At 41.6% G+C, this 22677-nt stretch overlaps 1 protein-coding gene across 4 annotated transcripts in view; it reads left to right on the top strand.

Annotated features, from left to right (window-relative positions):
• The window catches only part of Setd2 (SET domain containing 2, histone lysine methyltransferase), a 96429-nt gene extending 75093 nt beyond the window's left edge, over positions 1–21336 (top strand). For 3 of the 4 annotated variants that reach the window (XM_075964424.1, XM_075964423.1, XM_075964425.1), the window contains 5 exons: positions 47–186; positions 5547–5658; positions 17533–17613; positions 20122–20223; positions 20531–21336. In XM_075964424.1, coding sequence (XP_075820539.1) covers positions 47–186; positions 5547–5658; positions 17533–17613; positions 20122–20223; positions 20531–20692 — 597 coding nt within the window. In that variant the 3' untranslated portion in view covers positions 20693–21336. Of the gene's footprint in view, positions 1–46; positions 187–5546; positions 5659–11554; positions 11608–17532; positions 17614–20121; positions 20224–20530 lie in introns of those variants that run through there. The other variant, XR_012909947.1, reaches the window with a different exon arrangement.
• The last annotated feature ends 1341 nt before the right edge of the window (positions 21337–22677 follow it).

Raw genomic sequence — 22677 nt, 5'->3', positions numbered from 1 at the left:
TATGTACTTATATATGTATTTATTATCAGTTTTGTTTTGTTTTTAGCCTGAAATGGTGGTAACAAATAATTTACTGGATCTGCCACCTCCTTCTCCTCCAAAACCAAAAACCATTGTTTTACCTCCCAACTGGAAGACAGCCCGAGATCCTGAAGGGAAGATCTATTACTACCATGTAATTACAAGGTAAGAGGATTCACTAGGCATCCCAGATCTCGTTTTACTTGGTCAGTTATGCTGCAGTTGGAATTTGATAGTTATTGGATTTCTACTGACTTAAAGGACTGTTGAATTTTTAGAATCTTATCTGGGCAGGGCAATAGGGGATGTGTGCCAGGTCTCCTGTGTTTGAGGGGTGGATGCATTCAAGGTCAGTCTAAATTGTTTTGGGAATCATCCACCTGTATTTTGTTTGTTTTATATTGCTTCTAAGACATCTTTTGTCACTGGCACTTGGGGCTTGGTGATTAGGCTAAGGCTAGATGTCCATCAAGCTCCAGAGAGCCCACCAGTCTTTTTTTTCCCTTCAGTATAAGCATGCCACCATGTCCAGGTTTTTTTTTTTTTCTTTTTTAAGTTTTTCGAGACAGGGTTTCTCTGTAGCTTTTTTTCCATGAGCCTGCCCTGGAACTAGCTCTTGTAGACCAGGCTGGCTTCAAACTCACAGAAATCCACCTGCCTCTGCCTCCCGAGTACTTGGATTATAGGCATGCGCCACCACCGCTCGGCCATGTCCAGCTTTTTATATGGATTTTTGGGACTGAACTCAATTGAGCTATCTTGCTGTGTATGCTCTTGTCCCCTTTTGACACAGGAATTCATGTAGCCTAGGCTGGCCTTGAATGTCTCTGTCTCTCAAGTGCTGTGATTGGAAGTGTGTGCTGCAATGCCTGCTTTATAATCGCATCTGAAAATGTATGATAGATTTTATTTGCCCTTTTAAAATATGCTTTGGTATATCTACCCCATTGCATTTATAGTGTGTGTGCTTGTGTAAATATGCATGCATGCAGATTTCAGAGGACAACGTGAGGGAGTTACTTTTCTTCTACAGTATGTGTCCCAGGATCTCTAATCCATTAGATTAGGCTTGGTTGCAGGTGCCTTTTAATCCCTAAGCCATTTCATCAGCCCCTTTGGTGTGTGGTATATGTTTGTTTTCTAAGACAGGTTTTACTTGTAACCCTGGCTGGCCTGAAGTTCACTATATAGACCAGGGGTGGCCTTGAATTTACAGAGATCTCTGCCTGTCTCTCCTGACATCAAAGGCATGTGCCACCACACCCAGTCTGCCATTTGGTGTGCTTTTAATTTACAGAATTCTAGAGAAAACTTAAGATAGAATATTTTGTTTGGTTGGTTGGTTTTTCGTTTTTCAAAGATATGGTCCTATGAATGCAAGGCTGATCTGGAACTCAGGATGACTGCCTCTACCTTCCAAATGCTAGAATTGCAGGCATGCGCCACCAAGCCCTGTTGAGGTTATGGAGGTTAAATACAGAATTTTGTGCATGCCAGGCAAACACTCAACCAGCTGACCTATATCATGAGCCCTCATTTTGTTTTCTTTCTGTTTTATGAGACAGGGTCTGGCCTTGATCTCTCAACATTCTTCTGGCTCAGCTTGCAGAGTGCTAAGATTTTAAGTGAGTCTACATCGAGCTCAGGAAAGTTTTTTAAAAAGGTAGTGACAGGCCTGGTGAGATGCCTCAGTTGGGTGAAAATGTTTGCCACCAAGCCTTGATGACCTGAGTTCAGTCCTTAGGACCTTTGCCTGGAAGGACAGAGAGACCTGACTTTTAAAAGTTGTCCCTGACCTTCACACATACCATGTCACCCATGTACTTAAGAAACAAATAGTTTTAGTTTTTAAAGTTAGAGACTTAATCTAACTGTAGATGTCAGTAATCTCAAGCAAACCTTTTCTGTAAAAGATTGAATAGTAATACTTCAAGCTTTGCAAATTAGGCAATCATCTTCATAATTGTTCAGTTTTGTTGGTATGCTCAATTATAGGTAATTTGTAAATGGATAATTATTTTTATCTATGTTCTAGTTAGTCTTTTTTTTTTTGTGGTAGTACTGTTTGTTTTATTTGTTTGTTTTTGTGGTTTTTGGTTTTTCAAGACTGGGTTTCTCTTGAGTAGCCTTGACTGTCCTGGAACTCACTCAGTAGACCAGACTGACCCAGGCTGGCCTGGGACTCACAGAGATCCACCTGCTCTGCCTCTTGAGTGCTGGGATTAAAGGCATGTGCCACTGCCCAGCTTGTTTTGTCTTTTTGAGACAGGGTTTCTCTTTGTAGCTTCTGAGTGCTGGGATTACAGGCATGCATCACCACAGCCTGGCCTTTTTTAGTATTTTAAATTACATGTAGGTGTATGTGCCTGCGTGCAGGTATGTATGTACATGTGAATCAAGGTGCCTGTAGAGGCATCATATCCCCAAAACCTATACTTAATGGACCTGATATGCATATTGGAAACCAAACTCAGGTCCTATGGAAGAATAGCAAGTGCTCTTTACCCCTGAGCACACATGAAGGACTGAGAGAAAGACAGAATTTGTGACTATAAAAAATGTAAACTTCTTCGTAAGATGTTGTAAACCAAATTATTTATAGTATCCATGAAGATAGGTTAACAGTATGAACATAAAATGAGGAGATACTCTAAATGAGCAACTTGTAAAAAATTGAAATGGCCAATCTTAAAGAGATGTTCTATTTCAATACTAAAGAGAGTAGAAATATGGATAAGTTATAGGCCAGCGTGGTCTACAGAGCAAGTTCCAGGACAGCCAAGGCTACATGAGAAATCCTGTCTCGAAAAATTTAAAACACACACACACACACACACACACACACACACACACACACAGTCTTTATTATTATTGTACACACCTGTGATTTAGATATGTATATGTGCTTCAGCTCAGAAGAACTTGAGTTGAAGGCCAGCCTGAGTACATAGTGAGATTCTGTCTACTCAAAAATGAAAACAAGCAAAAACTTTATAAAAATGAGAACTCCTTATATTACTAACTGAGTGCATATAGTGATTTTTTTTCAAATGAGGGTCTGCAAACTTACCCATCACTTTGTTTTTTTCTACACCAATATAAGCTTTTTTTTTTCTCTCGCTTCTCTTCTCCTCTTTCCCTATCTTTCTCCTTTCTCTTTTATTGAAAAAAGATCAGTCTCACTATTAGCCTGTGCTGTCCCTAGATCAGTATAGTAGGAGACCAGAAAAACGAGCACAGTGGCTCTATTGACCTCCCAGAAAGATGTTGGCTCTATTATAGCTTTTTGTTTATTATTTGGTTTATTTATTTTGTGCCTGTAATTGTGGGGGGCCAGGGTGGGCAGTGGCAGAGAGATAACACAAACGTACTTTTTAAAATATTTTTCTTTAGAGATCAGAAGAAAAATTTTGGAAGTTTATTCTTGCCATCCACTTTTTTTTTTTAATGTATGTGTGTATTATGCTTGCATGAATGTCTGTGAACCACTTGTGTTCCTGGTGCCCACAGGCATTAGAGCCCCTGGATAGAAGTGGGGTTATGGATTAATTGTGATCTGCCACATAGGTGCTGGGAATAGATTCTGAGTCACCTGTGAGAGTAACTAGTACCCTTAAGCACTGAGCCATCTATCCCCCACTTCCCCACACACACCCACGTGCATATTTGTGTGTGTGTGTGTGTGTGTGTGCGTAAGAGAGAGAGAGAGAGAGAGAGAGAGAGAGAGAGAGAGAGAGAGAGAGAGAGAGAGAGAATTGTTTAATTTTATGTTTTACAGCTGCACTGTGCATACCAGGCCAGGCTAACTTACTAGCTTCCATATGATCTTCCCATCTCTACCTCCCTTCTTGCCATATTGTTGAGATTACAGGGTCACACCTGATTCTTTTAGGTGCATTCCAAGGACCAAATTCAGGCCATTAGGCTTGTTTGGCAAGTGATTTTACCCACCAAGCCATTCCCACGACTCCAGCTTTAACCTTTCAAATAACTGCCTTCCTAGATTACTCTGTGATAACTGACTCTAGACTCTTTTTTAATTTTTTCTTCAAGACAGGTTTTTTGTTGTTGTTGTTTTGTTTTGTTTTTGTTTTTTAGGTTTTTTTTTTTTCTGTAGCTTTGGAGCCTGTCCTAAAATTCACTCTGTAGATCAGGCTGACCTCAAACTCAAGAGATCCACCTGTGCCACCACACTCAGCCTTGGGTAACACTTGACTATGAATATCCTTACTTCGGAGTTTGCCCTACAAATCTAGCAAAAAAATAAATAAATAAAACCAAACCAAGTGTGGTGGGATGTAGCATGAATTATAAAAACACAGTGACAGATACAGGGGTTAAAGCTGAAGATCAGAAAAGCAGAGCAGTAAGCCACCAGAGAGACCTTTTACTTCTACCAATGCTCAGGACTGAAAGGGCTATCTGCAGATTTCTAGACTGCCCTGTGTCTCCACCAAACCTCAGAATCCACACTTGAGTTCCTGTCTCTTCCCCTTTATATTTCTCTCTTTGCCCAATCATATTGCTTTTGTCTTCACCTCCCTAGTGCTGGGATTAAAGAGCACTAACACCTGGCTCTGTTTCTGGATCGATCTTGTGTGTATAAAATGATAAAGCCAGCTGGGAGGCCAGGGAAATGGCTCAGCAGTTAAGAATACTTTTCTTCTAGAGTACTAGAGTTCAATTCCCAGCACTCACATCAGGTTATAACCACCTGTAGCTTTCAGCTCCATAGGATTCAACTTCTTCTGGCCTCTGTGGGCACCCACACTACTATGCACATACCCATACCCACATCCAGACACAGATACAGACACTCATTCACAAATACACACGCATACACACCCACACAATTAAAATAATTCTTCTAAATCTAGTTGATTGTGGTGGTATGTTCCTGTGATTCTAGCATTCAGAAAGGAGGGAGAGGCAGAAAAATCAAAGGTTTAAGGTTTAACTAAATCTTTAGTTCCATCCTGTGTTATATATTTGCCTGTTTATTTTTAAAACAACCATAACCATTCAATGAGTTAACATGGCTGAGCCCTTTTTATTACCAGTTGAGGGTATTTTTAGAAAAATTACAATTTTAGAAGTTTTTTTCTAGACTTTCAGTCGTTAAAGTGCAAAACTACAAACATGGTCAAGGATTGTAGAGATGTGGTTTCTTTTGCTCCAAACATATAGTAGCTATAGTAGTCACTGATCTGTTTGTCTGCTCCATATTTTTTAAACTCAGGATCTACCTAGTACACTGAGCCAATTGAGAAGCAAACAAGATATTTCGTTTTCTTGATGTTGTCAGTACCTAGCCAGCATTATTACATCTTTGCCTTCAAAAGTGTGATGGCATTAATGTTAGGAATATATCTCCAGGCTAGAGTCATTGCCGATAAGCTATCAGGAGTATGTCTTAGTCTCACAGTTCTGGCTTATCATCTATCCTGTTGCATATTATAGTTTTAAACTCTGCAAAGATTGTCTGTTTTACCCATGACAGCTTTGCTGTTGTTAACTTCTTTTAGGCAGACTCAGTGGGATCCTCCCACTTGGGAAAGCCCAGGAGATGATGCAAGCCTTGAGCATGAAGCTGAGATGGACCTGGGAACCCCAACATATGATGAAAACCCCATGAAGGTGAGTGTAGCTTTTATGTGTATCCTGGTCATATGAGCATCTGTGTCCTTTCATTTCAGTAAGGTCATTAGCTATATAGCTTTCAGAATTTTTTCTCTTTCTTTGGAAAATATGTGGGAGTTCTTCTGTCAAAGGAAGAGATTAAAATCAAAGAGAAAAACTGTTTTTAGAGATTTAAGGTCTCAGATGTGTATTAGCTACTTATTCGTATAAGAAATACGTTTAGAAGGTTTTTAAATATATCAATAGACAATTATAAACATGTTTTGTAGCACTAATAATAGTAACAGAAAACTAAAGGATAAAACTAGAGGCCCCGTGATAAGTATATTCCATACTCCTTTATAACCTTTTTTAGCATATTAACTCTTCTTCTTGATACTAAGCTGTATAGATTGTTTCTTTTTACTTGTACTTTATTTTTGAACCATGGACTGTCTAGCCCAAGCTATCATCCAACTAGTGATCTTGCCATTACATTCTGCTTTGTTTGGACTCTTTAAATTGAATACAGTAAATTGAATGGACATTGCAGTTTAGCATCCTCTTACTTTGAGATTGGTTAGCTCTGGAATGAATTTAAACTGGTTACATTAAAACTCACCAAAGGGGTCGTGGAGGTGGTGTAGTAAATAAAGTACTTGTTGCACAAGCCTGATGTCCGAGTTCAGATCCTTCAGTATTCCAAAGTACGATGGGCAACAGAAACAGGAGAATTGCCTCCAACTTTCTGGGCCAGCTAGGTTAGAGTACATAACATACTGGCAAGAAATAATGAGACCGTGCCCCAATAAAACAAATAGCCTCAAAAAAGGAAACCACAAAACTATGACATTCGTGGTATGCCCATATTGACACACACGTCCTACACACAGGTGATAATGAAACTCACCCGAGGAGCTGGGTCATCATACTTGTTATTACTAGATAGAAGGGCCACAGATTTAGACAGCAAATCCTGTCAAAGGGAAAGCCAAAAAATAAATAAATAAATAATAATAATAATAAGCCAACAACAGCCAGTGAGGTGCTCAGTGGGCTAAGGAGCTTACCGCCAAGGCAGATGATGTATCTGGTGCCTGGGACCCATGCTGGAAGGGGAGAATCAACTCTCAAAAAGTTGTCCTTTGTCTTCAATGTGCGTGCTGAGGCGTGTATGCCCCCCCCCCCAAAAAAAAGCAACAAAAGAGACACCCTCATGTGATTCTCAGAGTATAAGACTTCCTTTCTTGTTTGTGAAACCATGGGCAGAAAACAATTACTATGGAAATGCTAGAAAAAAGAATAATATTTTACTCTTCATCTTTCCTCTGAGAAAACAATCACTGAGATTAGAGGTGGTAGAAATATAGAACACATACTTGCTACGCAATTATCCTTATTTATTAATAAGATTAAATTATCTGCAAGGATGAGTTGTCTTACATCAGAAGTCATTCTGGGTATTTTAAACCTGAGCATTTTATAGATTTTTTTGTTTTGTTGCTGCTTTTAAAGGACATAAGAAGAAGCACTTAAATTATTAAGGATGAGTGAGAGGGGGAAGAAGGAAGAAATAGAAGCTAGAATGAAAGACAAGTGTGAACAAATCCCTACCTTCTTTTACATTTCATTAACTTTTCTAGGAAATGTTTTTATTCCTTAACTATATTTGACAGGCATCTCACATTCTGTGACCTGGTGGGCATGAAACCTCCAGTGATCTCCCACATGCTAGATTTATGGCATACGCTGCTTGACCAGAATGAAGTTACTTCCTAACTAGTTAGGTATTCCCATATGAATCAAAGCTTGTGAAGGCCTCAGTATTTAATACTAGGAAGGGATCCTGAGATCTAAGACTGAGAGATTTATAATACCCATATATCTCACAATGGGCTGTCATCTTAGACTGCACCACATTGCTGTGACTACAGGATCAGCTTTTTTCTGAGTCAGAGAATTTATATTTCACTTGCTTCTGTTCATCATGCTTTTCCATTCGTTTTCTCATATGTTAATGAACACCAAAATATGTCACTGTATTTCACTTTAAAGTCTGTTAATATCAGTATGTAATTAGGGTTAGAATTCAAGTTGGGCCTGCTGGGGGCGGTGGTTACCTCTTTAGCAGTATAGGTATTAGATTTGTTAGTGTAGATTTGTGAGTGTACAATTTTTTGTACCCATAGTCATAATAAAAAGTCTGGTAAAATGTTAAAATTTTTAAACTTTTGTTTAGCCAGATCCTATTTTTAACCACTATTTAGCATTTCTAATTCTTTGACATAGAATTGTATTTCCATCTTCAATTATTTTCTTTCATCCTGAAGAATTTCCTTGAGTATTTCTAGTATTTCAGATCTACTGGCGATGATGTTTGTGAGCTTGTTTTTTCTAGGGAGGAAAAAAAACCTATCATACCCCCTTAAGAAATACTGAGTAATTTTAGTTCTGGTTTGGTACAGCAAAATTGAGCAGAAAGTAGATCAAACAGAGAAGGAAACGAGACTCTGGTGTTCTCATATTCCTCTATCATATATACATTAGCCTCTCCCTAATTGACATCTAGCCCCAGGGAACTATATATTTAGGGCTCTCTGCCTATGTGCGATCAGTGTTTTGTTTCACTTTGGTATTGACTAATGCTTGATTGTCTAATCACACCACTGCTTAGCCAGTTACCTTTGTCTTACCAGGTAAGCTGAAGGACATCTTTCTTGGCTTCTAGGTTTTGTGATTTGGAATAAGGCTACTGAAAACACCTGTGTGTGGGTTTTAGCTTGAATACGGTTTTTAGTTTCTTTGAGTAAATACCAAGGAACATCATTGCCGAATTATATAGTAGGAATATGTGTAACTTTGTAGGAAACTTTGAGACTGTTACTTAAAGGGTATTATCACTGGATAAAGAATTCTGTTCTTTCTATTCGTATGGAAGCTTTACCTGCACCACAAGGCCAAAAAAGATGTCAGATCTCTGGTACTGGAGTCACAGATGGTTTAGAGCCACACAATGGTTGCTGGAAATTAAACCTATGTCTCCTGAAAGAGTGGCCAAGAACAGCCAAAAGTAGCCAGTTGATACTGTTTCTCTCCCTCTCCCTCTCCCTCTCCCTCCCCCTTTCCGTCTCTGTCTCTGTCTGTCTGTCTTTATCAGAGCCTTTCTACATAGCTTTGGTTGTCCTGGCATTTGTTGTATAGACTAGGTTGGCCTCAACTCAAAGAGATCTACCTGCCTCTGCTTCCCAAATGCTGGGATTAAAGGCGTGCGCCACTACTCTTGGCCTACTTTTCAGTTCTTAAAATATTATTCTGTTTTGTTTGTTCAGACAGGGTCTTACTATGTAACCCAAACTGATATTGAATTTGATGTGCCACTACTGCCTTTGTCTCCTGAACTTTGCTAACATTGTGTGTTACCATGCCCAGCTTATAATTGTTCTGATAAGAAAGATGTATTTTTTGTTCTCTTTATATATTATTTCTTTTCTAATTGATTTTCAGCAGTTTTGCTTTTTGTTTGTTCAGGTTTTTTTTCTCTTTTGCTATATACTTCAGCTTTCTTTGTGTTTAACTTTCTTGTAGTTATTCTTCTGAACCTGGATTGATAGTTTTCATCAAAGCTGCAAGTATCTTAACCATTTTTTTTATTATGTATACAATATTCTGTCTGTGTGTATGTCTGCTGGCCAGAAGAGGGCACCAGACCTCATTACAGATGGTTGTGAGCCACCATGTGGTTGCTGGGAATTGAACTCAGGACCTTTGGAAGAGCAGGCAATGCTCTTAACCACTGAGCCATCTCTCCAGCTCCCCATTATTTTTTTCTAATCTATCTTTTGTACCATGGCCTCTTCTTCCTGCCACTCTCAATTGTATACGTGTTGCTGGACTGCTTGATTTCTCACGGGCCACTGAATCTCTTTCTTTTTTTTTTCAGTTCTTTCTCCTTACATTCCAGTTTACATAGTTCCTCTTCTCTTTAAAGATTATTGATGCTGCTATTTATAATCTAAATTCATCCAGTGGTTTTTAAAATTTCAAGTATGCTTCTGTTAAAAAAATTTGCTTTTGTTTTGAGACAGGGTCTCTCTATGGAAATACTACCTTTTTTGTGTGTGTGTGGTTTTTGGTTTTTTTTTTGTTTTGTTTTTGTTTTTTGAGACAGGGTTTCTCTGTGGTTTTGGAGCCTGTCCTGGAACTAGCTCTTGTAGACCAGGCTGGTCTCGAACTCACAGAGATACGCCTGCCTCTGCCTCCCAAGTGCTGGGATTAAAGGCGTGCGCCACCACCGCCCGGCTTTTTTGTGTGTTTTTTAATGTAAAAATCTAGACCAAAGCCTTCTGGGTTGGTTAACTCTTTGGTTTCAACCTCATAGATGAAAATGTAAGTGCTCTTTGATCTATCAGTCAGTCTTTGGATCCCTTTTAAGACTGTGGTCTCTTTGCCCTAGTAAGGCTTGGATAGCTGGAATTACTTAAATTTATCTTCTTAGCATTCTACAGTTGCATTTATCTACTGAACTTACCTATAGGCCGGAGGACTCTTATGAGGAAAGTCTTCATTCCTTGTGTTCCATTTTTATTCTTGGTGTTTTTATTCAGAATGTAAGTCTTTCAGAGCCTTATATTGCACCAGTGTAGTGAGTTTTTGTCAATTCACAAACCTGGTGTGACACAGAGACAGAGAGAGAACTGAAACTGGGTCTTCATGATCTGAAAGTTCAGCTCAGAAAGCTGCTGTGGTAGAACTCTATGCCACGTGCCTTGAAGAGTTCAGTGATCGGCCCTTAAGACCACATCAGTGTTACCACGGGAAAGGTGACTTTACAAGTTCAGCAAAACTGTAAAGGTCAAAATTGCAAACAATCAAAAATATCTGGTATAGTAAGAATTTGGGTGCATACGAGATACTGAGCAAGACAGAAACATGCAAGAGTAAAAAGGGGATGTGGGTTATTGGTAGGGTTACTCACTTAGTAGTACACATCATGCCCTGGCTTCTGTCCTAAGCATGGTTCCAAAAATGCCAAATAAAACAACAACAACAACAAAAACCACACTGGAAAAGTATGTCAGGAATAAAGTGTCTGAGGGCGTCCACTGTGATTAACTAGTAATAGGAACCTGGGAGCTAGAAAATATCATTGATGCAGAGGAATCAGATAATCAAATATGTGTCTCTCAAGTGAGACAGCTTGTTTGATATAGTGACCTAGCAGAGTGCAGTGTTATCATTGCTCTGACAAAGTGAGGAACATTTGAGAATTATTGCTAAGTTCAGCAGACCAGGCTAGATATGGTGGTATACACCTTTAATTCTAGTACTGAGAAGGCAAAGACAGGCTGAGTTCAAGGCCACCCTGGTCTACACATCAAGTTCCAGACCAGCCAAGGCTATGTGGTAAGACCCTGTCTTTAAAAACAACAACAACAACAGCAACAAAACTTGGTGAATCAATCAGATTAGGAAGAAAAAAGTGGCCAATAATCTTAGCTTAGGTGGGAAAGGTCCTTTTATTCAGTTTAAGCATCAGAAATGAAGGAGGAAAAAGCAAGAGGAGATAAATTAATTGTGGAAATTGAGCAGTTTGAGCTGCCTACAGGATTCAGAATAGGGATGGTAGTTCAATTCATATTGAATCATCAATAAATGGGTTCTTGTTGGAAAGCATAAGTATGTGTATATGTGTTTCATGACCCAAACTGGGACTCAAGTTCATCTGGTTTAGTTAGCAGATTGAATAAAGCTTATTGTGTGGCTCTGGTGCTCACATAGAGAATGTATGATACGGCAAACTAGGGGAAGGTGTGTAGTGGGCAGAGAAGTCTTTGAAAAGTGCTGGGTGGTAGAAAAAGCTTTTGATAACTAGACTAAGCATCTATGAGAGCCTTCCTTCTCTGTTTCCCTCCAGTGTTGTTCCCTACTCTTGATCATCTTGTACTCTCTTCCATCATCCATCATGTGGTGAGTGTTAAGTCAAACCTTCCCTTGAGACCCTCAGACCTGAACCGTGGTGACTGCTTGCACAAGTGAGAGAGAGCAGATTATTTGCCTCTGCCTCCTGGATTCACATTCGTCCCAGCGTTCAATAGGTGTCCTTATGTTATAAAACAAGACTTTGCAGGGGGCAAGGTCTGCAGCAAAGAGGTTTTTCAGTTGTTGGTCCTGTTTCATTTTTGTTTTTTAGAGTTGGAAAAATTTACAAAATGGTTTCATAGAGTACCACTTAACAGTAATGAAATAGGAACCCAGAAATCACAATTGAAAGATTGTGAGAAACAAGAAAACTTGTCTCTGCAGAGGAGATGGTTTTAGTTACTCAGTTAATATGGCCAGTTACCAGATGGGGCACAGAAAGAGAGAGACCTAGGCCTACCTTGCACTTGTAGGTGAAATATATGGATACACGCCCATTGGTTCCTAGGAATATCGAACTCTTGTCCCATGGATTTTGTAGATTCTGTTTTCCTTTGAAACACCATTGTTAGAATTTTATTCTTTAGGGACCCATTCCTCCCTTTTCTCCCTCCTCCCATTCCTCTCTTTCCTACCTCCTTCCATTCCCTGCCCTTGATTTTTGTTGTTGTTTGTTATTGTTTTCACAAACGAAGAGGGAACCGCAGCCTTTACCTAGAAGCACCCACTGAAGTGTTATTTTGGTGTTTCTAAGAGTCGTAGCAACTTCAGAACAGTGGTGAGTTTCTGGGTTTTCAGTGACCTTCTTTCTGAACTTCATACTTAATATGCAGCCACATTTGTGGGTTGGAGAACTTTGGTTGATCGAACGTATTTCTGATGGCTCCGCTTCTACTTCTATATTCACGCTGCTCCCAAACATATAGTTCCTCGTTAGGCTATCTTTTACATTTCACATTCTAAAGAGGGAAAAGATAATATCTGAGTAATATTTCATTCTCTCCTTTTCAGAGCCCATCTCTATAACTCAACCCTTCTTTCCCCTTTCAAAGGCACAGGTGTTTTGACCTGATTGTGTCTGTTTGCCTAATAAAGTATGGTGTTTGCTTTTGCTGTAGCGTTTGTTTCTTGGTGAGTACCAGAGCTACACAGTAAGTTTAATGACCATTGGCCAGTAAATGTGGGCGAAATCAAAGCCCGGTAACATGAAGGTGCTGAGACAGAAGCCAGTTCCAAACAAGAATTCTTGAGATGTCAAATGTACTATATAAAGGCTAACAGCTGGATCGTCTTCTAAGAACAATGAGCTCTGGCTTCCTTCCAAGCCCTGTTGCCTGCTCATTTTCTGTGTATTCATCTGACTTGCTTACGTAGGCCCCCACAAAAACTTTCCATTGACACCCAAGTTGAGGAAAAAGGAAACTGATGATTTGCTGAGGACCTGGGAATACTTGGCTTTTGATGTGTGAGTTGCCAGTGGTTTCCTCAGATTTCAATGGGGCTGCTTTCTCTACAGGTACATTCTCTAGCCTACCATGAGTTGAGTGAGGCCCGTTTGGTTCAGTCTGGTGTCGTTTCTGGTATTAACAAATCTTCCATAAGCAACAAGAGCCTATTGGTAGAAATGCTGAAATATCAAGTGGAACTTTTAGGGAGTTGGGGGGAATCCCAAAATTCTTCATTCACTAACAAATACTGCCTTTGGCTCTAATTTTGCTCCAGGGCATTGAGTTTGAGTAAGTGTTACACCTGAATGAGTCCCATGCCATGTAGACACAAAAATTAATTTAATGCTGGGTGGTGGTGGCCCACACCTTTAATCTCAACACTCAAGAGACAGGGGCAGGTGGATCTCTGGGTTCTAGACCAGCCTGGTCTACAGAGCATTCCAGGATGGGCGTGTCTACACAGAGAAACCCCATCTCAACAATTCCTAATAAAAGAATTTTGCTTTTCAAGAATTCTTAGTTTTGTTTTGTGATTTATATGGTGTACAAATCTTCTCAGTCCCAGTTGCTCAGCATCAGGAGCACTCCTTAACTGAGTCCAGTGCTCTGTGCTTTGTTACTGTGTTTTTAAAACTCTCCTACTCTTGCCAAGTCAGGATTAAATTAGAAAGTTATTAAATATGCATTGGATTTCTTTAGCTTTCTTTTGTTTTTTATTTTATGTGTATGGGTGTTATGTATGTCTGTGCTCCACTTGTATGCCTAATGTAATATGCCGGAAGAGAGTCCTGGAACTGAAGTACAGGTGTTTGTGAGCTGGGAGGTTGTGTTGCTGGGAATTAAACTGGGGTCCTTGAAGTGCAGCCTATACTCTGAACTGCTGAGCCATCTCCCCAGCCCCTCTTTTTCTTGTTCTTTCTCTTTTTTTTAGAGTCCTATGTAGACCAGGTCACCTTGAACTTGCTACGTGGCCAAGGATGACCTTGAACTGCTGACCTTCCCTTTGCCTCCCAAGCGATGGGATTACAGGCATGCATTACCTGTTCATACAGGTTTATACAGAGCTTCTTTCATGCTTGGCAAGCACTCTACCAACTGAGCTATAAACCTAAGCCCAGATTTATTTAGCTTTCTAAAAATGGATTCCATTTGGAGCTCTGGTTCTCAGCCTTCCTATGCTATGATCCTTTTAATACAGTTCTTCATGTACCATAATAAGATTGTTTTTATGGCTACTTCATAACTAATTTTGCTACTGTTATGAATCGTAAATATTTGGTTTTTAGTGGTATTAGGTAATCCCTGTGAAAGAGCAGTTTGACCCCCCTCCCCCCAGGTTGACAAACACTTTAAAGGGAAACAGGATCCTCGCAGTGGCATTTTCTGCACTTGTAGTTTTACTCAGTTCTGAGATCTATAAGAGAATTATGGGGGGGGTGTCTTATCTTATGTAAATATAATTTGTTTTGTCTTAAAAGATGTCTCAGCCGGGCAGTGGTGGCGCACGCCTTTAATCCCAGCACTCGGGAGGCAGAGGCAGGCGGATCTCTGTGAGTTCGAGACCAGCCTGGTCTACAGAGCTAGTTCCAGGACAGGCTCCAAAGCCACAGAGAAACCCTGTCTCGAAAAACCAAAAAAAAAAAAAAAAAAAAAAAAGATGTCTCAGCCGGGCGGTGGTGGCACACGCCTTTAATCCTAGCACTCGGGAGGCAGAGGCAGGTGGATCTCTGTGAGTTCGAGCCCAGCCTGGTCTACAAAGCTAGTTCCAGGACAGGCTCCAAAGCCACAGAGAAACCCTGTATCGACAAACAAACAAACAAACAAAAAAAGATGTCTCACTCTGTCCTCCAAGCTGTACTAAAATTTCTGCATAGCCTATGCTGGCCTTAAAGTTGGACCTGTCCTCCTGCCTCAGCTTCTTTGCTATGATATTGTAGCTGTGAGCTACCATGCTCAGATACCCAGATAACTCTGGATCTCTGGCTGTCTGATATCTTACTGTGGGTATACACTCACTGGAGGTGGGAATATAGTCTGTCTCAAAGTGAACTATGCGTGGCACTTTTATAGTCCCAGTGCTCAGGAGCTTGAGGTAGAAGGAATTACAGGTTTTGACCATGTCCAAAAAGCCAAATAAGCCTGGTGGTGGTGGTGCACGCCTTTAATCCCAGTACTAGGGAGGCAGAGGCAGGCAGATCTCTGTGAGTTCAAGGCCAGCCTGGTCTACGAGAGCTAGTTCTGGGACAGGCACCAAAACCACAGAGAAATCTTGTCTCAAAAAGCCAAATAAAAATATTTGAAAATAAAGTTTTGTTCAGGTTCCATTTCACTTTTTTCCCTAAAAACAGAAGGGGGATCTGTCACATCCTCTAGATCCACCTCCACTTCAACAGCTACAGGTAAAAAAAGTAGAGAGATGGTAAATATGGAAAGCTTTTGTTGTTTTGGTTTTCCAAGACAGGGTTTCTCTATGTAGCCCTGGCTGTCCTGGAACTCACACTATAGACCAGGCTGGCCTCAGACTCAGAGATCTTCCTGCTTCGGCTGGGATTGAAGGTGTGTGGCACCACACCCGGCCATGTAATGCCTTTCTAACAAGGCTTGGGATAACCCAAAAGCTACCTTTCTCCGAAGCAAGTAGAGGGACTTGCACAGCTTCTTCAGCACCAGAGTCTTCATACTGTTTGTGAAAATGGAGAAAACAGAACTAGAGCATAGGTAGGGTGTCAGAAATTACATTGCTCTAAGCCCCCTAATGAAAAAACATGGACAGGGCCAGAGAGAAGACTCAGCAGTCAGGAGCACATACCTTTCTTGTGAGGATCCGAGTTTCCAATAGCCCACGGGGTGGCTCACAACTACCTGTAACTGCAGCTCCCGCCTCTAGGCACCCACACTCGTGTACATATCTACATAGAGACACACGTGAATAAACACAATCAAAGATAATAAAACTAGGGGCTAAGAAAAAAAAGGCCAGGTGGTGGTAGTACACTCTTTTTATATTTCACTCAGAAGGCAAATCTCTGTGGGTTCGAGGCCAGCCTCATCTACAGAGTAAGTTCCAAAGGGAGGGGGAGGTGCTAGAGAGGTGGGTGGCTGAATGGTGAGAATACTTGTTGGCTCTTGGCAGAGCACTCACATATAACTCCAGGTATATCTCCAGTTCCAGGAGACACCAGGTACTCATAAACATGTAAATCGATCTTTTTTTAATTAGACCTGTTGCATCAGCTGATATTCCTAAAGCATGAAAATTAGCATTCCAAGTGGAATGATGATAAATATTTTTTCCATGGGAAGGGTTTTATAGCTGTGTGAACATGGCTCGTATGCCAGACTTATGGTTCATCACCTCTTGGTGTTGCCTGGGTAGGGGGAATTTGGTAGCTCTTCCTCTGGCAATGATAGAAAGGTGTATTATCTGGATTTACCATCATCTTGGAAAAAAGATAGTAGTGATTTTAGTATCTACTCAATCTCATGTCCACCAGTGTTATAACTCCTTTGTTTTTTGTTTGGGGCTTGAGACTGGGTCTCGTGTAGCTTAGGCTGGCTGTGTAAGTTTGTTTTTAAAGGTTGACTTTAAACTCCTGACCTTCCTACCTCCACTTTGAAGTACTGGGATGACAGGTGTACTCCATAATTCCCCAGTCTTTACTCTCCTGAACTAGACACACCGGCATTCAAGGAGTTTCTCTAGCATATTGAGACGGTCCTCGTTAGTCTAGGCAACCCCACTTGGGGAGGAAAGGAGCTAAGTATAAAGATCTTCAAAACAGAGCTCTTTTTTTCTTTTTCTTTTCTTTTTTTCGGGGGAGGAGGTTTTTTGTTTGTTGGTTTGGTTTGGTTTTTCTTTTTTTTTTCTCTTTTTTTTTTTTTTTTGTTTTTTCTAGACAGGGTTTCTCTGTGGTTTTGGTGCCTGTCCTGGAACTAGCTCTTGTAGACCAGGCTGGTCTCGAATTCACAGAGATCCGCCTGCCTCTGCCTCCCTAGTACTGGGATTAAAGGCGTGCACCACCACTGCCCGGCTTGGTTTGGTTTTTTTTTTTTTTTGAGACAAGGTTTCTCTAGCTATGGTGCCTGTCCTGGATCTAGCTCTTGTAGACCAGCCTGGCCTCGAACTCACAGAGATCCGCCTGCCTCTGCCTCCTGAGTGCTGGGATTAAAGGCATACGCCACCACCGCCCAGCTCAGAACAGAGCTCTTAACTTAGTTCTGGAATGCTAACATGTCAGAGCCTAGGAAAGGTCAGTTATTTGATTCCAGATACTACACATCCTCCACAGAGGGAGAATGCCTAAAGAACAACTCAAAATGTGCAGCTACATCCAAGATGTAGCTGTGACTTAAGATACAGGCTTGGCATTGGGCTTATAAGGAGACCAGAGTCAGGTGACTGAATTTTAAACTATTAGCCAGGGAGTCTCCAGGCCCCGTCCTTTAGTTAGGTGAGAGTTCTGGAACAGTAGGACATCACCAGACTGGCATCTCATGTTAGCACTATCCTGTTTCTCTTTTCTAGACATCAAAAAAGCCGAAGACAGCAGAAGCAGACACTTCCAGTGAGCTGGCAAAGAAAAGCAAGGAAGTATTCAGAAAAGAGGTAAGGTTTGGAAGATGTGGACAGCGTACTCCTTGGACTTTACTTGAGCCCGTTGTGTCTTGCCTAAGTTTGTATATCTGTCTTGCCTAAAGATGGTTTAGCTTGTATCTTTTGCCCCAAATTGCTGCTTTACCCATCAAGAATCCCATAACTGTCTCTTACTGGAGCGAGAAGAGTCCATCTGCCAACATATTTGCCATTTCACTGTTGGCCTTCTATAGCATCTCAGACAGTGGAAAGCTATCTGTGGTATTAGACTTAACTATAATGTCAGGTGCTTCCTTACTGATGGATGTCCCTTTACAAAACTAGGTAATCACTTTGGTATCTGTTACAGCAGCCCTTGAGATCAGCAAAATTGGTACTATTGTTCTTATAATAAGCTTTAAAGATCAGAGAACCTCTGGATCCTCTGATCAAATTGTAGTTCTCTTTCTTTGCTGTTTCCTGATAGCGGCTTGCTCCATCTTGACAATGTCTCCACCCTGTTTGTCTCCACTGCACGTTTGTTTATTTGTTGGGAGAGGGGTGCCATGACATGTATGGAGGTCAGAAGACAACATTTGGGTCCTGGCAATCAAACTCAGACCCAGCTTAGTGACATGTGCCTTGACCCAGTAAGCCATCTTACCAGCCTAGATTATAAACTCCAGATTCCGTTCATTGAAGGGTTCATAGTGTGTTAAAGTTACAGAACTGTAAAGAATGGCAGCTGTGAGAAGATTGTGTCATGACAGAGGCTAATACTTAGGATATTAAGAAAGGCTCTTGAAGTTAGGGTAGAAACTGGCCAAATGGATCAGAAGGGAAGGTGAAGGTAGCATGAGACTATACAGAAAGAAAGAGTGTCACCTCTTCCAGGAAGTCCTCAGTCTTGAGCACTGGTCATGTGAGGGGTGACAGTATTGTGCCCTTTCATGTAGTGGCTTTGTGTCTGTGGGTTTAGGGAACCGCTGATGCTAAGCTGAGACTAATCAAAGCCTTGACTAAGTGTAGAGTGGGTTGAAAGGGGGAAAATATGGAGGTCAGGCAACCACAGAAAACCCTGTGAGTAAAAGGTTTATCCAGCCCATTGTGACAGCCAAACAAAAAATCTGTGCAGTCAGAATGGTTCCTCGCTGTCCATGTATGGTGTTGGTGTTTCAGCTCAACCAACCCAATCTATGATCCAACCTCATTCCTTGAATGTATTATGGGTCACAGAGTTTGGCGGATGGAGAGGCCTGTTCAGCTTACTTCCTTGAAGTTAGCGCTTTTTCTTCCCTTTCCCCTGTGACCCTATACCGTAAGTCCTGATCTGGGGCCTCTTTGAAGAGCTGTTGGGTAGGATAAGCCTTATAGAAACAGCCCAGAAGACAACATTGGAGATGGTGATTGAAGAGCCCTGCCCTCCTCATCCTTCACCCATGTTTCCATGTGCATTAATGTGTAATACTTAGAGACTTGAAGTAACCTTTACAGGCAACAAGCCTACCTGCAGTCCTGGTGTTGCAAAGCCCTCTGGTAACTCAGGTCTGCTACTTGGCTCCAGGATCCAGACAACCTAGAAACTGAACTAACACTTCATAGAAGTCCACAGTGTTAGACAAGCCCTCTCCAATTGAGCTATAGCCCAGACAGGAGAAGCTCTGTTTATGACAGAGAAACCCTCATGGCTTAATTACCTCTTATAGGTCCCAACACAGTGACCTTGGCAACATTTAAATTTTAGTTGTGTGAAACCAGAAGCTACTTCCAGAACCTTGGTGCTGGTGCCTGCAGCCTCTCTCTCTTTTGGTTTGGTTTGGATTTGGTTTTTTTTTTGTTACAGGGTTTCTCTGTAGCTTTGGAGCCTATCCTGGGACTAGCTCTTGTAGACCAGGCTGGCCTCGAACTGCCTGCCTCTTCTGGGATTAAAGGCATGCACCACCACCGCCCGACAAAGATGGATGGATGGATGGATGGATGGATGGATGGATGGATGGATGGATGGATGGATGCAGTATCCTGCCTGTAGGCCAGGAGAGGGCACCAGATCTTGTTATAGGTGCCATGTGGTTGCTAGGAATTGAACTCAGGACCTCTGGAAGAGCAGTCAGTGCTCTTAAGGGCTGAGCCATCTCTCCAGCTTTTATTTATTTATTTACTTACTTACTTACTTATTTATTTATTTAGTTTTTTGAAACAGAGTTTCTTTGTAGCTTTGTAGCTTATCCTGGAACTAGCTCTTGTAAACTAGGCTGGCCTTGAACTCACAGAGATCCACCTGCCTCTGCCTTCTAAGTGCTGCCACCCGCCCGGCACCTGCAACCTCTCTTAAGTGAGATTTGATTGGTCTGGCTAAGGAGACTTTTTCTCTTAGGACTGGGTCAGGATTACTTTCTTACATCTCACTGACTTCCTAGCATTCTGTTGGCTAGATGAGTTACCTGAGGGAGGAAACGGACACTGGCAGCTGTGCTTTTTGCTGCCTTTTCTAATGATCTCATCAGCACAGGTGAGCAATGTGTCTCCTACTTCTGTCTGTAGATGTCTCAGTTTATTGTCCAGTGCCTGAATCCTTACCGCAAACCCGACTGCAAGGTGGGCAGAATCACCACAACTGAAGATTTCAAACACCTCGCTCGAAAGGTACGGCCTGCTTCTGGTTTGTCTTTTGGTGTTCTTAGCAAGTCATATGTGTTCTAAGATACTCTCCTTCATCAAAAAGGGTGCTTTTATATGCCAGATGCCAAGGCTTGGGGCCCCGGAATATGAGGCAAGGTTCAGAGGTGGGAAAGTAGGCCTGTAAGAGACTTTGAATGCAGGGTTTCCCCCCTCTGTCCCTGTCCCAGCTTGCCCCAGCCACCCTTTGGTTTCATTAGAAGCCTATCCTCCTCCCTGTGAAATCATTTTCCATTCTGATGGTGTCTGTGGTTTCTTCCTGTGCCTTGGACAGCTGACTCACGGAGTCATGAATAAGGAGCTGAAGTACTGTAAGAACCCCGAGGACCTGGAGTGCAATGAGAATGTGAAACACAAAACCAAGGAGTACATAAAGAAGTACATGCAGAAGTTTGGGGCTGTTTACAAACCCAAAGAGGACACTGAATTAGAGTGACGTGCAGGGCCAGAGACGAGTGACTTAGAAGGATGAGTCCTGAGGCTTCTGCCCCACCCACGGCCAGGCCTGCACTACTGGTGTGATGACCCATCATCCTGAGCAGTTCAGACTTTGCAGGTGTCGACTGTAAGCTACAAATGATCCCTCTTGTGAGCTGTTGGGATGTAACAGCTACAGGCCGTTGGAGGCAGTAGCCTAGGGAAGACCTTGGCCACACCCGACCCCATCCTCAAATCTGGGTCTCCCCCTTGGCGGTGCTGTCAGCGCACAGACCCATGCGCACCCTCCCCCAAGACCCTTTACCCTGATGATCTGTATTATATTTTAATGTATATGTGAATATATTGAAAATAATTTGTTTTGTTTTTCATGGTTTTTGTTCAGTTTTTGTTTGCCATTAGCCTCTATGTGCTAGAATCATGAGAAGACTTTGTAAGGACAGTATAAATTTTCCTGCAAGGTTTAATTTGTTATCATGTAAATATTCCAAAGCAGGCTGCCTTGTGGTTTTGGCCAGCCCTGTGCTATGTTGATAAGATTGATTTACTGCTTAAGATCACTTTACTTTATCCAATTTCTACTGAACTTTTTATGTAAAAAATAAAATCAATTAAAGAACTTGCAATGCGTGTTCCCTAAAACTTTGTTTGTGTTGATGTTACTGGACAGAAAAAGGATGTCGCGGCCACTGGTGTGTGGAGTCCAAGATGAATCATTGCTAATGTATTTTATTACAAGTTTTGTGCCTATAGGTCCTACTGTGTGTCGGGCAGACATTTGCATAAGCCTGATAAATTTAGCTTTCAGATCTTGAGGCTGAGCTCAGTTGAGGCAATTTACAGTCATTCCAAAGCAGAGAACGCATGGCCTAAGACCTTATTGCCATTGGGTTTTATTTTGGTTAGTGGGTCAATCAAGAAAAAAGCCAAGTGTCTTTTCATTGGTACCTCCTGGACAGAGAGTGCTACTGGACCTTTTTGCCTTCAGACTTCATTTCTCCCAGCCCACAGTTTGGGAGAAATGTTTGGGTCCTGGCTTCCTACTTTGTTACCTGACACTGTGCCTGGACACTCGAGGGAAGGCAGCAGCGGGCAGCAGTAGAAGGTTCTAGGTGTTGGCATATGATAGTGAGCATGTATTCTAGATGCAGCTCAGCAGTGGTCTGTCCTTGGTGAGTATTCTGGGCAGGGAGGAAGTTCGTATTAGATTGGGGCCTATCTGTGATTCTGTACTCTCTTGGAGGAAGAGGAAAATAAGGCTAGGCTGAGTCCTGCCGGGAATTAATAGAGCATCTCCTGCCTGTGCTAAGCATTTCAGAGATTAGGGACTAGTCATCAAACCCTTATAACTCTTACAGAATGGCACTGTTGATAAGACAGTAAGCATCACGAACTTATTTACAGTCCTGTAATAGAGGACAGACATCCTTACTATGGTCCTACATACTATATAGCAAGTCTTCCCTCACTACCCCTGAGGAATTGACTATGAACACGAGGATACTCAAGGACCATTGGTGCCCATCTCAGGTAACTATGGATTGCTTCCGTACCTAATACAATACCACTACTACACAAAGCTACGTGGTCACCGGTCCATGAGTTTGTAAACCCTGGATATCTAGTCTTTCCCCACAAACTGTAGCATTCATAACTTTAAAGCACATTAGGTGGAGCCTAATTCACTCAACCCTCAACATTTCCTAGCAGATCTGCTTGCTACCATGAAGCGTTGACATATTTCAAGAAAATTGAGACAGCCTTCTATCACAGTAGTGGCTAGCTATAAAGTTTTAGAAATTTGTAAAAAGTTTTTTAACCCCAACAGTCTTCATCTTCCCCTATTTCTCCCCCCATTACTCCCTGGGCTAAAGTGCCAGTCTGTTCACGCTCAGCTCTTGGTGGCCCTGCTAGGTGGAGTGTAATGGTCCCTGAGTCCTAGTCTGAACTTTTCTGGCTTTTCTCTTCATCCTTTGAGATTAG

Source organism: Microtus pennsylvanicus, chromosome 3, assembly GCF_037038515.1.
Source record: "Microtus pennsylvanicus isolate mMicPen1 chromosome 3, mMicPen1.hap1, whole genome shotgun sequence".
Classification (NCBI taxonomy): Eukaryota; Metazoa; Chordata; class Mammalia; order Rodentia; family Cricetidae; genus Microtus; species Microtus pennsylvanicus.
The sequence above is the reverse complement of the archived record's forward strand: the minus strand, read 5'-3'. Positions and strand labels throughout refer to the sequence as shown.